The 13,074-nt window shown below is 43.5% G+C and overlaps 1 protein-coding gene across 13 annotated transcripts in view; it reads right to left on the bottom strand.

Moving 5' to 3' along the window:
- DOCK7 (dedicator of cytokinesis 7) overlaps positions 1–13,074 on the bottom strand; it is a 162,661-nt gene that overhangs the window by 107,350 nt on the left and 42,237 nt on the right. For all 13 annotated transcript variants that reach the window (XM_066597707.1, XM_066597709.1, XM_066597711.1 and 10 more), the window contains exons 12-14: positions 11,470–11,612; positions 9,405–9,498; positions 6,348–6,510 (exon numbers count right to left, since the gene is read on the bottom strand). In XM_066597707.1, the coding sequence (XP_066453804.1) occupies positions 6,348–6,510; positions 9,405–9,498; positions 11,470–11,612 (400 nt within the window). The remainder of the gene's footprint in view (positions 1–6,347; positions 6,511–9,404; positions 9,499–11,469; positions 11,613–13,074) is intronic.

The raw sequence follows: 13,074 nt of genomic DNA, 5'->3' as shown, positions 1-13,074 counted from the left end.
ACCGGACTGCGCAAGCGCGTCTAATCGGGCGATTAGACGCTGAAATTAGACGGCACCATGGAGACGAGGACGCTAGCAACGGAGCAGGTAAGTGAATAACCTCTGTATGGCTCATAATTAATGCACGATGTATATTACAAAGTGCATTAATATGGCCATACAGAAGTGCTGAACCCCACTTTCTTTCGCGGGACAACCCCTTTAAGCATCTAGTAGACTGAAGGAAATAACGGATTACAAATATTTTAGGCTGGGATACACCTCCAGTAACCACCCACCCTGTTGTAGTCTCCCTTCACCCCAAATCTCTCAGCCTTGCGCTCCCCTTTCCACTCTCCTTCCACTACATCACTCTCTCTAATAGATCTCTTCACTTCCACTGCTTAGCTACATATGTCATTCACATCACTTATTCTCTTAAGCATGTTCTCACAGAGGACTTTTGCAGCAGAATTTGATGTGGCAGGTTTTGCATTAAATTCGAATTCCTCAACTTTTAAATGGAATCTTTTCTGTAATTAATTATATATATATATATATATATATATATATATATCAAAATCCACATCTGGATTTCTGCACGCAGATTTACCAAAATGAGAAGGGCTAAATCCACAGCCAAATACGGGATGTCTTAAAAGTGTGGAAACAACTATGTAGAATTAAAACGGTTTGGCAGACCGTAACGAAATTTTGAAAAGGGGAAAGCCTACTAGGCCATGTCACCAACATGACGGCCATTTTGAATGCAGCCATTGTGGATTCAACTCTAATTTTTGCAATGAGAAGGTCGGTGTGTGATATATCAAACTTGCAGAGAATTTCACCAGAAAAACAGCGGTGTGTGTCATTTTAACATATTTGTTCTCATGTTAACTCTTCATTACAGGCGATGTGAAGGATGATGCTACCTCAAGCAAAACGCGTTGAGATCATCATTATGTCAGGTGAGCGAAGCACAAGTGTCATTGCCACAGATTTCGATCCACATCACCCAACCTGACCTCCCATTACCCACAGGGCCAATTGTCTTTCCAAACTCCGAGAAACAGGTTCTGTCACCGATAAACCAAAATCTGGAAGACTAAAAATCACTACTGATGAATGAGGCCAGAAGAGCGGTTGTTGAGGCTTCATCAGTTACGGTTTTTGGTTGTCCAGATTTTGGTTGATCAGCGACAGAATTTTTTCTCAGAAGTCTGACCTACTGTGGATATTGGGAGGTCTGGTTGGGAGGCGTTGATTTAAATCTGCTGTGATGACACGTGTGCTTCGTTCACCGTAAGGAGGATCTCATTGCTTTCTGCCAACATTCACATTGCCTGTAATGAAGAAAAAATAAAGTTCTGGTAAAACAGAGCACACAGTTTTTGGTGAAATTCTGATATATCACACACCGACCTTCCCATTGGAAAAGTTAGAGTTGCCAAGCAAACAGTTTTCATTCTTTATTCGCATTTCCACACTTTTGAGACCCCCTACATAACCCCAGTACAGACAAGCAGCTCAGCTGTAGATTTTAGAGGCGTAGTCCACATGGAGAAATCTGCATTGGAATCTGCCATCTGAATATACCCTAAAGATCTCTCTTTAATAGCGCACATCTATCCCTCTCACACCTATTATTCTACATCACCAACGTCTACCTCACTAGTATTTTCTTCTAAGGGGCTGTCCACATTTGCATATGTCCATCCATGAAACGTAATGACTCACGGATTCATAGGCCATAATGGGTGAAACGTAGTCAAACTGCATACAATTGACTACATTCAGCCTAGCATACGTTTCCGTGCGGTTATTTTTTTAAAATGTTTGCGGGATTGAAAAATTTATCCTACCAAGGTTTTCTGTCCCACAAACAAACATAAATCCCTATACTTACTTTATTTTTAAACAGTCTAGTCAATGAAAAGCATATAGAAACGTATTGGCTGCACATTTCCATGTTTTTTGTGATAATGGGGGGGAAAAAAAGTGTTGAACTATAAATCTTGAGTAGAAAAAAAGCTTATAGTGAAAAATGTATGTTTTTCTTGTAAAAGAAAAAAAAGGGATCTAAATGGATGTAAGCCTATACCACGCTTACGATTTTTAAAAACGTACATCTATGCTTGAAAGGCATGCATTTTTAGACTTTTTTTCCCCATGTACGTTTCTCACGTATGTGAAAAGTACATAAAAGTGCCAGTGCGTGCCGGCCCTTATATCCATCTCATATCCCTCTCCAGTTCTCAGATCTGTCTGAATCCAGATGGATACTTGATACAATGAATGAATGAACGCACCTCTGCTCTGACCTTGCAACACTACATGGGCTATGAAGGTTGTTTTTTTATGATGGATCGCAGGAACACGAGAAGCCGGACTCCATCACGTTACCCATTGACAACTTTGTGTTAAGCCAAAGCCAACCGCTTTGTTCCAGCTCCGGTACGCAGCGACCATCGGAGGGGCAGGTGAGGACTGCTTACTGTTAATACATTAAGGAATCTTTTCTAGGTGAAAGGTAAAGAGGAGTGGGTTGTTGGGTGCGTCATCTAACCTTGTAAGACGATCACCGTGAGCGCGGCTGAGAGAAGAAAACAAACACGTTCCGAAGAGACTAAAAATAAAGAGGAGCAAAAAGGACAGGAAATGTTCTGCAACTAAACCCAATACAAGTGCGGACTGAACGCATACACAAATATGTAAGGGGAAAAGTATCATTTTCTGTCTTTATTGACTTCTAAGAGGAACACGCGGGACCCCTGGAACCAACGACAGAACACGGGGGGTTAACATTCCCAGCTACAGAATGAATTATGGACATGAAATACCCGAGGCCCGTAATGACCATACAGGAGTAATACCGAATAACAACAAGTCTTGTAACTTTCTGTATCTGTTGAGTTCCTCATCTTTTACAAGATCTCTGCTTGCTGTCCTACAGAGTACAGATTGATACAATTTCTTAACGGAGATACATTGTAACAGACGCTTAGGACAGCAGAGAGATGTGCTGTAGATGTCTTGGGGCACTTTTACACAAGCCGACAATTGCCGAGTGACCACTCAAAAGAGCGATTCTGGGTGACTGTCGCCCTGTGTGAACACGCGGTCCGAAAGGGCAAGTGAGTGAGAATCGCTCACATGTCAGAGTTGCTCAGTTTTTTTTAGCACACCAAGCGGCGAGGCCAGTTAAAACAGGCAGTCCATCTATGAACGTCTGCCTGTTTACTCTGAATGGAGCTGGGTGGAAGGAAGAGATCTCTGGTCCGCTCCACCTCCAATCAGTGATCGATCATCGCTTTTGTGTGAAAGCACAGAAGCAATAATAACTGGGATGGCTGTGAGACACTTAAGCGCCAAGCAGTCATCCCATGAAAAAGTACCCTTAAAGCGACCCTACAGGCCTGGAGAAACAAAGATGGCCACACAAGCTTCTCTGACCGCCTGATGCATACTGTGCATTAGTCTAAGACGCTACACCTGCTTTGATCAACCAGTGCTGCCCCCATGAGCAGAGCTGGTTAGTCAGAGCAGCATATAGTGTCTTAGACTATCAATGCATGCTATATACAGTGTGCATGAAGTAGCTAGAGCGGCTGGTGTGGCCATATTTGTTTCTCCAAGCCAGAGAGTCACTTTAAAGGGGTTTTAACATGACAGACTTATCACCTCTCTGTAGGATAGGTCATAAAAGTCTGATCTGTGGAGATCTCACCATCAAGACCCATGATCTCAAGAACAAGGTCATGTGCCCCACTCTTATCATTGCGCCCACCCATAAAGACATTAGACTGAATGGAATGATTGCCAAACATGTGCAGAACGGCACCATTCATTTCATAGAAATAGAGTACAAGTGCTCAGCTGTCTCCAGCAGTCCCATTGAGGATAAATGGAGCAGCATTGTGCATGCATGACCGCTGAATCTTCTCCTCAATGCAGATGGGGACACAAGACCCTATTCTTGGGATCAGTGGGGGTCTCAGCAGTAAGAACCCACCAATCAGATGTTCATCACCTAACTTATACAAAGGTGATAAAAGTGTATTGTGGTACTTTTACAAGGATAAACTATTTTTCAGGTAGTTGCTCAGTAAAGTTGCTGGAGTGTAGGAACGGCAGCTGCTCCTTTGCTTTTACACTGAGCATTTTGTTCATCTGTTTGCAAAGATATGATTTATAGGGCGATCTCCATGCAAATGCGTTCGCAAGTCGTTCAAATACGAAATACTGCGACTGCCTGTTTATACGGACTGATCATTATTCAGTCTTTATGCCTGCATAAACTGAACGATGAGTGAATGAATTATCGTTCGTCATTCAGTCGCTGCATGCATTTACACTGAACAGTAATCTGCCTATGTAAAAGAGCCCTTAAGCAAATAGGCACAAGAATGGGTGTTCCTGGGCGAACTGCATGGGGATGACAATGTTCTATGAACCGGGCTGCAAATGTTAGGAGGCAGAACAATTATTGAAGTGATATTCTGGGGGTTTTAGTGTTGATGACCTATCCCAAGTTGATCTGCGGAGGTCCACTGCTCCGGCTTTGAGCATAATGAGTAGCCGGAAGTGTTAGAGGAGACATCGCTGCCATTGACTTCAATGGGAGTGAAGCCGTCTATGACACTTCCAGCCCTAACACCGATAATGATGCCCTGTCCACTGCAATGACAGTGGGCTGAATGATCAGCGGGGATCCAGAGTGGCGGACCCTGGCCAATCACCTACTGATTACCTATCCTGATGACAGGTTATCAATGCCAAAAGTTCTGGATTATCCTTTTAAGATTTAGTTGCATAAATAAGGAAAACCCCTTTAAGGCAGCAGCAAGAGACTGGAGGAATTTCTTTGGCTAAAAATCCCAAAATCCACATGGGACGAATCCTTTGAAACTTCACATTTCCATTCTTCATTCGGTTATGGAAAGAAGTACAAAAATAAAAATGGTGGCCGAATCTGGCGAATGATGGAACCTGGCGGCACCTGACAGAACACAGTCACTCTTGCATCATGGAACCCATAGACAGAACAGTCTGGTGGAAATCTGAACAGAGATTAACCTGGCACTGCCCCTGGCAGCGGGCAACTATGCCCACATCTACCTCTTTCCACCACTTATGAAGCATTTGCTTTAGTTAAGAATATCTAGCAACTGTTTTTGCAGTTTTATTGAAAGTAAGCCGGTGATCTTTGCTTAGCGTTCGCTCAGGATAATAAGCTTGTTACTTATAATGAAAAGAAACTCCTTTAAAAGTCTTTGTTACCAGAAGGAATTGCAGCCTGTGAGCACATAATGGAACGAGTAAATATGTTTCCCCCCATAATTCACGTCTCCCAGTGATCATCAGCCAGGTTGGCGCCCCCCAGGGACAACTCCATTAGAGGCGACAGTAATTATCTTGTCATATTGATTACACTCTCCTATTTCTTTTAACCTTCAAAGAAAATGTCAACTCGTCTCATGGGCCGACTGCATGTGTCTACGGCGGCCCCCGAAATTAGAGGTTGTTCACAGCAGACCTGACTGCAGCGATGACTGCAACAGCAGGGGAGGCACAGCGGATGTTAGGAGAGCGATATAGTCACTGATGAAATCATAAAAATCTGCTGATTGTTATACATGGACAAATATGAGAGCGCGCTTATCATTAAAGGGGAATCTGTGGAGCCGTTCCTTGCATATTATGACCAAGGAGGATTATAGACTTTGCGTAAAAAGAATTATAACTGCAAAGTTGGTCTTTTAGTGCAAGAATAATTATAACTGCAAAGTTGGTCTTTATGTGGATTTTTAGATTTAAACTAATCACTTGATATCAGGGATTTAACTTTTTGTTTTGTTTGTTCCTCTTTGAGCATTAGTTTAATATAGAACTACCGTAATCAGCATACTGCGTACATACATTACTTATCCTGTACTGATCCTGAGTTACATCCTGTATTATACTGCAGAGCTGCACTCACTATTCTGCTGGTGGAGTCACTGTGTACATACATGACTTATCCTAAGCTGCTCCTGAGTTACATCCTGTATTATACTCCAGAGCTGCACTCACTATTCTGCTGGTGGAGTCACTGTGTACATACATTACTTATCCTGTACTGATCCTGAGTTACATCCTGTATTATACTCCAGAGCTGCACTCACTATTCTGCTGGGTATTATTGGATACAGTGGACAAACACTTCACATATCAGCTTATCTGTGTTTCTATATTCCAGGTGTGAAGTTTGTTGTTACTTTATCAGATTACTATTATTGTTTTTCAGTTTGTTTTCCTGTTCTAAATCGTTGAAGGTTCATTTTCTACAGATTTCCTCGTCAGAAGGTGTATAATATGGGACACATTACCTGTACGTCGTGTTCGGGACATAGACATCTCTTGCTGGGAATTCCAGGATATCCCTGGTCGGCCGCACTCTGCTGTCTGGATAAGGCTTCACTTGTAACAGTTCTGGAGTCAGACAATAGTTGGGGTTTTCTGGGGCCGGTGAAATGTCAATCTTCAGCTGAGCTATAAAATAAGGAGTCGATGTCATCATACGAGTGGCAGATAACATCCACACCAACTAATCCTGTACCTGCTGACAACTCCTAGATTCTAATGCCAGCAGATATTCCATTTGTCTTGTCATATGGCAAGAGTAACGTACTCTAACGGATCTCTGCTTCCTTTTTTATCAACACTTTTGAAGAACTATAACTTTTTTATGTTTCTGCCAACATGGTCGTATGAGGGTCGTTGTTTTGAGAGATGAGGTGGCCAAAAAAAAAAAAACCGCAATTCTTGCATCATGTTTTTTTTTTTTAAATTCACCATGTAGAATATATTTTAATAGCCTGGACTTTTACGGATGCAGAAATAGCAGTTATATTGTATTTACTTTTTGCAAAAAACTTTATTTCACGTTGTTTTACTTTTTTTTCATCCCCCTTAGAGGACCTGACCACGATAGTTCAATTACCTCTACAATATACTGCAATGCTTTTGTAATACAGTATATTGTATTTTTAACGATATAGTCTATTAACCCCTTAGTGACGGAGCTTTTTTGCTTTTTTCCATTTTTGTTTTTTCCTACTCCCTTTTAAAAAATCGTAGCTCCTTTATTTATCCATCGACGTCGCTGTATGAGGGCTTGTTTTTTGCGGGACGAGTTGTATTTTTCAATGGCACTATTTATTGTATGATATAATTTACTGAAAAACGTTTTAAAAATTCTTAGCGGAGAGAAATGGAAAAAAAAACGACATTCCACCATCTTTCGGTGCGTCCTGTTTCTACGGCGCACAAACTGCAACAAAAACGACCTGATATTTTTATTCTATGGGTCAGTACGATTACTACCATACTAAACTTATATAGCTTTTTATTTTTTTTGCTGTAGTACTTGTATTTTTTTTTTAAGATATTTAATTTTTTTCAATTATTTTCTGCGGTCATTTTGTGCGCGCGATAACTTTTTTTTTTTTCTGTCGACGTAGTTGTGCAAGGGCTCATTTTTTGCGGGATGTCCAGTAGTTTTCGATAGTATCAATTTGGAATACATACGACTTTTTGATCGTTTTTTATTGCATTTTTTCTGGAAGATAGGGTAACTAAAAAAGTGTATTTCTGGCGTTCTTTATTTTTTTTTTTCGGGCGACGTTCACCGTGCAGGAAAAATAATGCGCTACTTTGATAGATCGGACTTTTACGGACGCGGCGATACCAAATACATATTTTTATTTTATGATTTAGATTTTTTAATAATTGATATGGCAAAAGGGGGTGATTTAAACTTTTATAACTTTTTTTTTTTTACAATTTAAAAAACTTTATTGATCTTTTTTCTTACTTTACTTTGAAGTCCCCCTGGGGGACTTTAACATGCGATGCTTTGATCGCTCCTGCAGTATGACGTAATGCTATAGCACTACGTCATACTGCTTTTTTACAGGCAGTCTATCAAGCCACGCTGTGTGGATGGGTTGATAGGCAGTCTGCTAAGGCAGCCCTGGGGCCATTCATTAGGCCCCCGGCTGCCATGACACCTGCACGGCTCCCCCGATCTCACAGCGTTCGGGGGGATTTAAATCCCGCTGTCAGAATTGACAGCGGCATTTAAAGGGTTAATAGCGCGGCTATTGCCCGCGGGTGTCAGCTGTAATAAACAGCTGACGCCCGCGCTGTATGGAGGGAGATAGCGGCGCTACCTCCATACACGTCCTGCAACAGCAGGACGTAGTTTTACGATAGCGTCATCACTAAGGGGTTAAACCCAAGCAGAGATTAACAGACTGCAATCTATGGAAGCCCTGGGAGCCTTCACTGAGCTGCGGGCTGCCCTGTGAACCCATCAGCACCCTGCAAATGTGTTGGGGAAGAGGTGGGGTCAATGGGGTGCTGGAGAGTTCCTCCCTTCCAGCTGGCTGCTTAGATCGCTACTAACTTTAACAGCGGTATCTGAACAATTAACAGCCATGATCAGAGCTAACTGTGATCCTTGCCATTGCAGGCAGGTGTCAGCTGTCAAACAGCCAGCATCCACAGGGTTGTGAGCGGGCTTGGCCCGTGAGCCTCCTCTATACACCAACCACCATATTTCTACGGTGAGTGGTTGTTATGAGGTTAATACAGGAACCAAGAATCCTTTTTATTTAATCTGGTCGCATTTAATTTTTTTTGGTGGAGTCATGGCTGTCAGGATATTTCATAAGTCCTACAAACGACCTTTACAGAATGCAAGTACTCTGACCCCACCTTAAACAAAAGCGAATCCTTTCTCAAATGCAGCTATATAGGGTGCTTCTGTGTAAGAAGCTGTGCTTGTGTTCCTCTTGGAGATGACCGAGATGGATATTATATAATTACCAGGTGATATACCCGTGAGCTGCATGGGTTATTGAAGATTGGCCTTTCAAATTTGTGAGCCATGCGGAGATTGAACTTGCAACCTTCAGGTCGTGAGCGAGAGCTTAGCACTGCATTTCTGCTGCCTTAACACGCTGCGCCACACGAGGCTCTAATATAAGATTACAGAGTTGCAGAACAATATGGAACAATTAAACTTTATTTCTATAAAACTGAACATTTCCCCTTTAAGGAGGCAGCCATACAGTGAGTGACCGATGTGACGTAACTCCCACTGCAGCTATCAGCAGCACAAAGAACAAAACCAGATAGGAGTGCGCTGTCCACGTGCCGTAGTACACGACATACAAGGTGAATGCGAGCTGAACGTCTGGTGCCAGTCCTACTCTCTGATATAATCACAGTTCACGTGAACGGCTGCACGGAGCTCGGCCGCTCTTTGTCCCTGACTGATCACGCAGGAAGCCAGTGACCAAGGAGCACATTACTGCAGGATCCCAGATCATCACCGTCTCACATGTGAATAAAGGCGTAAGGAATTCCAGAGTCCTTACCGGTAATAGGGCGAAGTCTTCTTAAAACAGAAGATGGTCTCCTCATGTCCGCCAGGAACTTATACAGATCTTCATCACTTAACCGATCGCCTTCCTAGGGAACCGAGAATATTACAGATGAAACATGAAATCCTTCTAACTTACTGTATGTAAAGAGAAGTTAAAATAAATATGCCAAACTGTAGAACAATAAGACCAGAAATCCACATATTATACCCTGAATGGACACTTTATTAGATTCCCTTCTAGTAGCACACTGGACTCCTTTGGTCTTCGGAATTGCGAAAACTCGTTGTGGACTGGGTGACTAACTCAATCTGCAGAAATATCGGCCCCTGCGGACAGGAAGCTTCATGTAGTTGCTGCAGGTTAGATGGAGGTGCTGACATGTTCTAACCAGCTGACAGGAAGGGGTCATAGGTTCATGCTGCTTGCGCCAAATTCTGACTTCCCATCAGCACAGTGCAACAGAAATCTGGATCCATCTGCCCAGGCGATGTTTATCCACTACTTCGGCATACAATTTTTGCGCTCTTTTACCTCTATAGTCTGGCCTTTCTGTTTCTCTTCGCACTGGAACTGGTTTGTCTGCTATTATATCCCATATGTACTAAGGAACGGCGACTTATGCATTCAGACACGTTAAATGGAGCCCCAGCATTAAACTCAGCTGAAATTTACTTGACTGCACAGCGCCTTTCATCAGAACGATTCCTGGTGATGAGCTGTTTCCACCCACAGGACCCCCTTTAATGTTGTTCCTCACTCACTCTATTCTCAGTATACTCTCCACACCTCCCTAAAAGGTTGGCAGTGAAATCTAGGTCCCGGCTGGTCTAGCACCGATGACCTTGTTGGAAGCTGGATGTTCCCATCTAATATGGATTCACTCAAACTGATCCACGGAAAACTTGTCACGTGATTGTATGCTGCACTCCGGGGTCCCCGGTCTAATTTGCATAAGATAAGTGCCAATCGTGAAAGGGCTGGAGTCTCTAATAAAGTGGTCATTTAATCAAAATTGTGTAAGTCCACGTACGACTTTACAGCGGTCTCTTTTTAGCAGACAACATAACAACTGTCGCCAATGCAACATCACACCTATAGGGGGAGTGATTCAGCAGCCCAGCAGCACCCCCCTTGCTGTCAGATTAGGCTCCCTTGGCTCTGGACCGCACAACCCCACACAACAAATGCCGCCATGTACCACTGCACCATGTGAACAGATCAAAAAAACTCACCTTTCCATGTGGTCTCACACAGCAGACTGAGTAGGTAACCATTGGTAATAAGGAGGAAGCAGCATCATGGAAATTACCTACTTTTTCTCAGTCTGCTGTCATGGACCACAGTGAGCCTTTGTGATCTGTTCACATGGTCCAGTGCTGCATTGCGGCTCTTGGGGCCTATGGACATCATATTCACCTGTATAGTAATACAGCTACATACATCAGTTTTACATTCAAATAAGGGAAATGGAATAAATCCTCCACAGTGCCACCTATTGAAAGGCATTCCATCTCCCTTATTTGCATATTACCCAGAGGAGTGTGCGTGGCCATTTGAGTCTCCTCACTTCGTTTATAGTATAGTTGCTCTCCCTAAGGAGAAAAGATATCGTTTCTGACCCCTGTCCCAGGCCTCTCACTAGCAAAGCCAGACTCCTACTGTACACTGATGAAGGGCAAAAACCCTGAAACAGCTGTCTGTACATGGAGTCTGGCTTTGCTTTTAATTCCCAGTTATTATAACGAGGCTTGTATAAAAAGTCTGACTTTGGCTTGAAGGAATGCTGCCTTTCAATAGGTAGCACTGTGGAGGATTTATTCCATCTCCCTTATTTGCATATTACCCAGAGGAGCGTGCATGGCTATTTGAGTCTCTTCACTCAGTTTATAGTATAGTTGCTCTCCCTAAGGAGAAAATATAGCGTTTCTCACCCCAGTTTTACATTCAGCACATAAAATGAGAGATTTTCCAGGCGTAAGCGCCAAAAGTAGAAACGCAATGTGAACAGAATTTGGTATGTTCTTCTGCAACAGTAGAAAAACCGCAGCTTTCTTACCTGCTTAAAGAAGTTGGTGACCGTAAGTGTGGCCGGTCGGAAGCTGGTCAGGTTGCACGACTCGTCTCCACTGGTGGTACGCTCCAAGGACCTCCTGCCAACAATGCTGGAATTGCGACGCTCTGACCATGAGCCTTTACGTTCTGGAGAGAGCAGAAGTAGATTAGGCTTATAATATCTGCTGATAATCCTGGACATACAGGAAGCCTCAGGATTTAGGTGAAACTGTATTACATCATCAATGACCAGTGAATCCAAGTAGTTTTATGTGAGTGTTAAAGGACATGAGCGCCTGGTCATAGGAGGAAGAGGTGTATATGGAGAGGTTGAAAACGTGCACCAGTTTGTTGGCCGATTTGCATAATACCCGTTTTATTTCCAAGACCATCCTTTTGCAGCACACCTAATTATAGAGCTGCAGGTTCAGAGCTCAGTGGGCATTACTTCCTTCCATATAGTGCAGAATCCGTGCTCATGCATTGCTGGACTGTATGTAGGGCCGCAGATTCAGAGCTCAGTAGGCGTTACTTCCCTGTATGAAGAGCTGCAGGTCTAAAGCTCCTTACATGTCGAGCCGCAGGTCTAAAGCTCAGTGGATGTTACCTCCTTACATGTCAAGCTGCAGGCTTAGAGCTCAGTGGAGGTTACCTCCTTACAGGTCTAGATGCAGGCTAAGAGCTCAGTGGAGGTTACCTCCTTACAGGTCTAGATGCAGGCTTAGGGCTTAGGGGACGTTACCTCCTTACAGGTCAAGCTGCAGGTTCACAGCTCAGTGGAGGTTACCTCCTTACAGGTCTAGATGCAGGCTAAGAGCTCAGTGGAGGTTACCTCCTTACAGGTCTAGATGCAGGCTAAGAGCTCAGTGGAGGTTACCTCCTTACATGTCGAGCTGCAGGCTAAGAGCTCAGTGGAGGTTACCTCCTTACATGTCAAGCTGCAGGCTTAGAGTTTAGTGGACGTTCCCTCCTTACATGTCTAGATGCAGGTTCAGACCTCAGTGGACGTTCCCTCCTTACATGTCGAGCTGCAGGCTTAGAGCTTAGTGGACGTTACCTCCTTACATGTCAAGCTGCAGGTTCACAGCTCAGTGGACGTTACCTCCTTACATGTCTAGCTGCAGGTTCACAGCTCAGTGGACGTTACCTCCTTACATGTCTAGATGCAAGCTAAGAGCTCAGTGGACGTTACCTCCTTACATGTCTAGATGCAAGCTAAGAGCTCAGTGGACGTTACCTCCTTACATGTCTAGATGCAAGCTAAGAGCTCAGTGGACGTTACCTCCTTAAATGTCTAGATGCAAGCTAAGAGCTCAGTGGACGTTACCTCCTTACATGTCAAGCTGCAGGTTCACAGCTCAGTGGACGCTAGCTCCTTACATGTCTAGATGCAGGTTTAGACCTCAGTGGAGGTTACCTCCTTACATGTCGGGCTGCAGGCTTAGAACTCATTGAGTATTAAGTCCATGCATGTAGAGCTGCAGGTTCACAACTCTGTTGGCGTTTACCTCTCTGATTGTAGAACTGCAGGTACAAAGTTCAGAGAGCTTTAAATCATTCTCTTCATATACAGCTGCAGATTCAGGGCTCAGTGGGCATTACCTTCCAA

The sequence above is a fragment of the Eleutherodactylus coqui genome, chromosome 3 (assembly GCF_035609145.1).
Source record: "Eleutherodactylus coqui strain aEleCoq1 chromosome 3, aEleCoq1.hap1, whole genome shotgun sequence".
Lineage (NCBI taxonomy): Eukaryota > Metazoa > Chordata > Amphibia > Anura > Eleutherodactylidae > Eleutherodactylus > Eleutherodactylus coqui.
The sequence above is the reverse complement of the archived record's forward strand: the minus strand, read 5'-3'. Positions and strand labels throughout refer to the sequence as shown.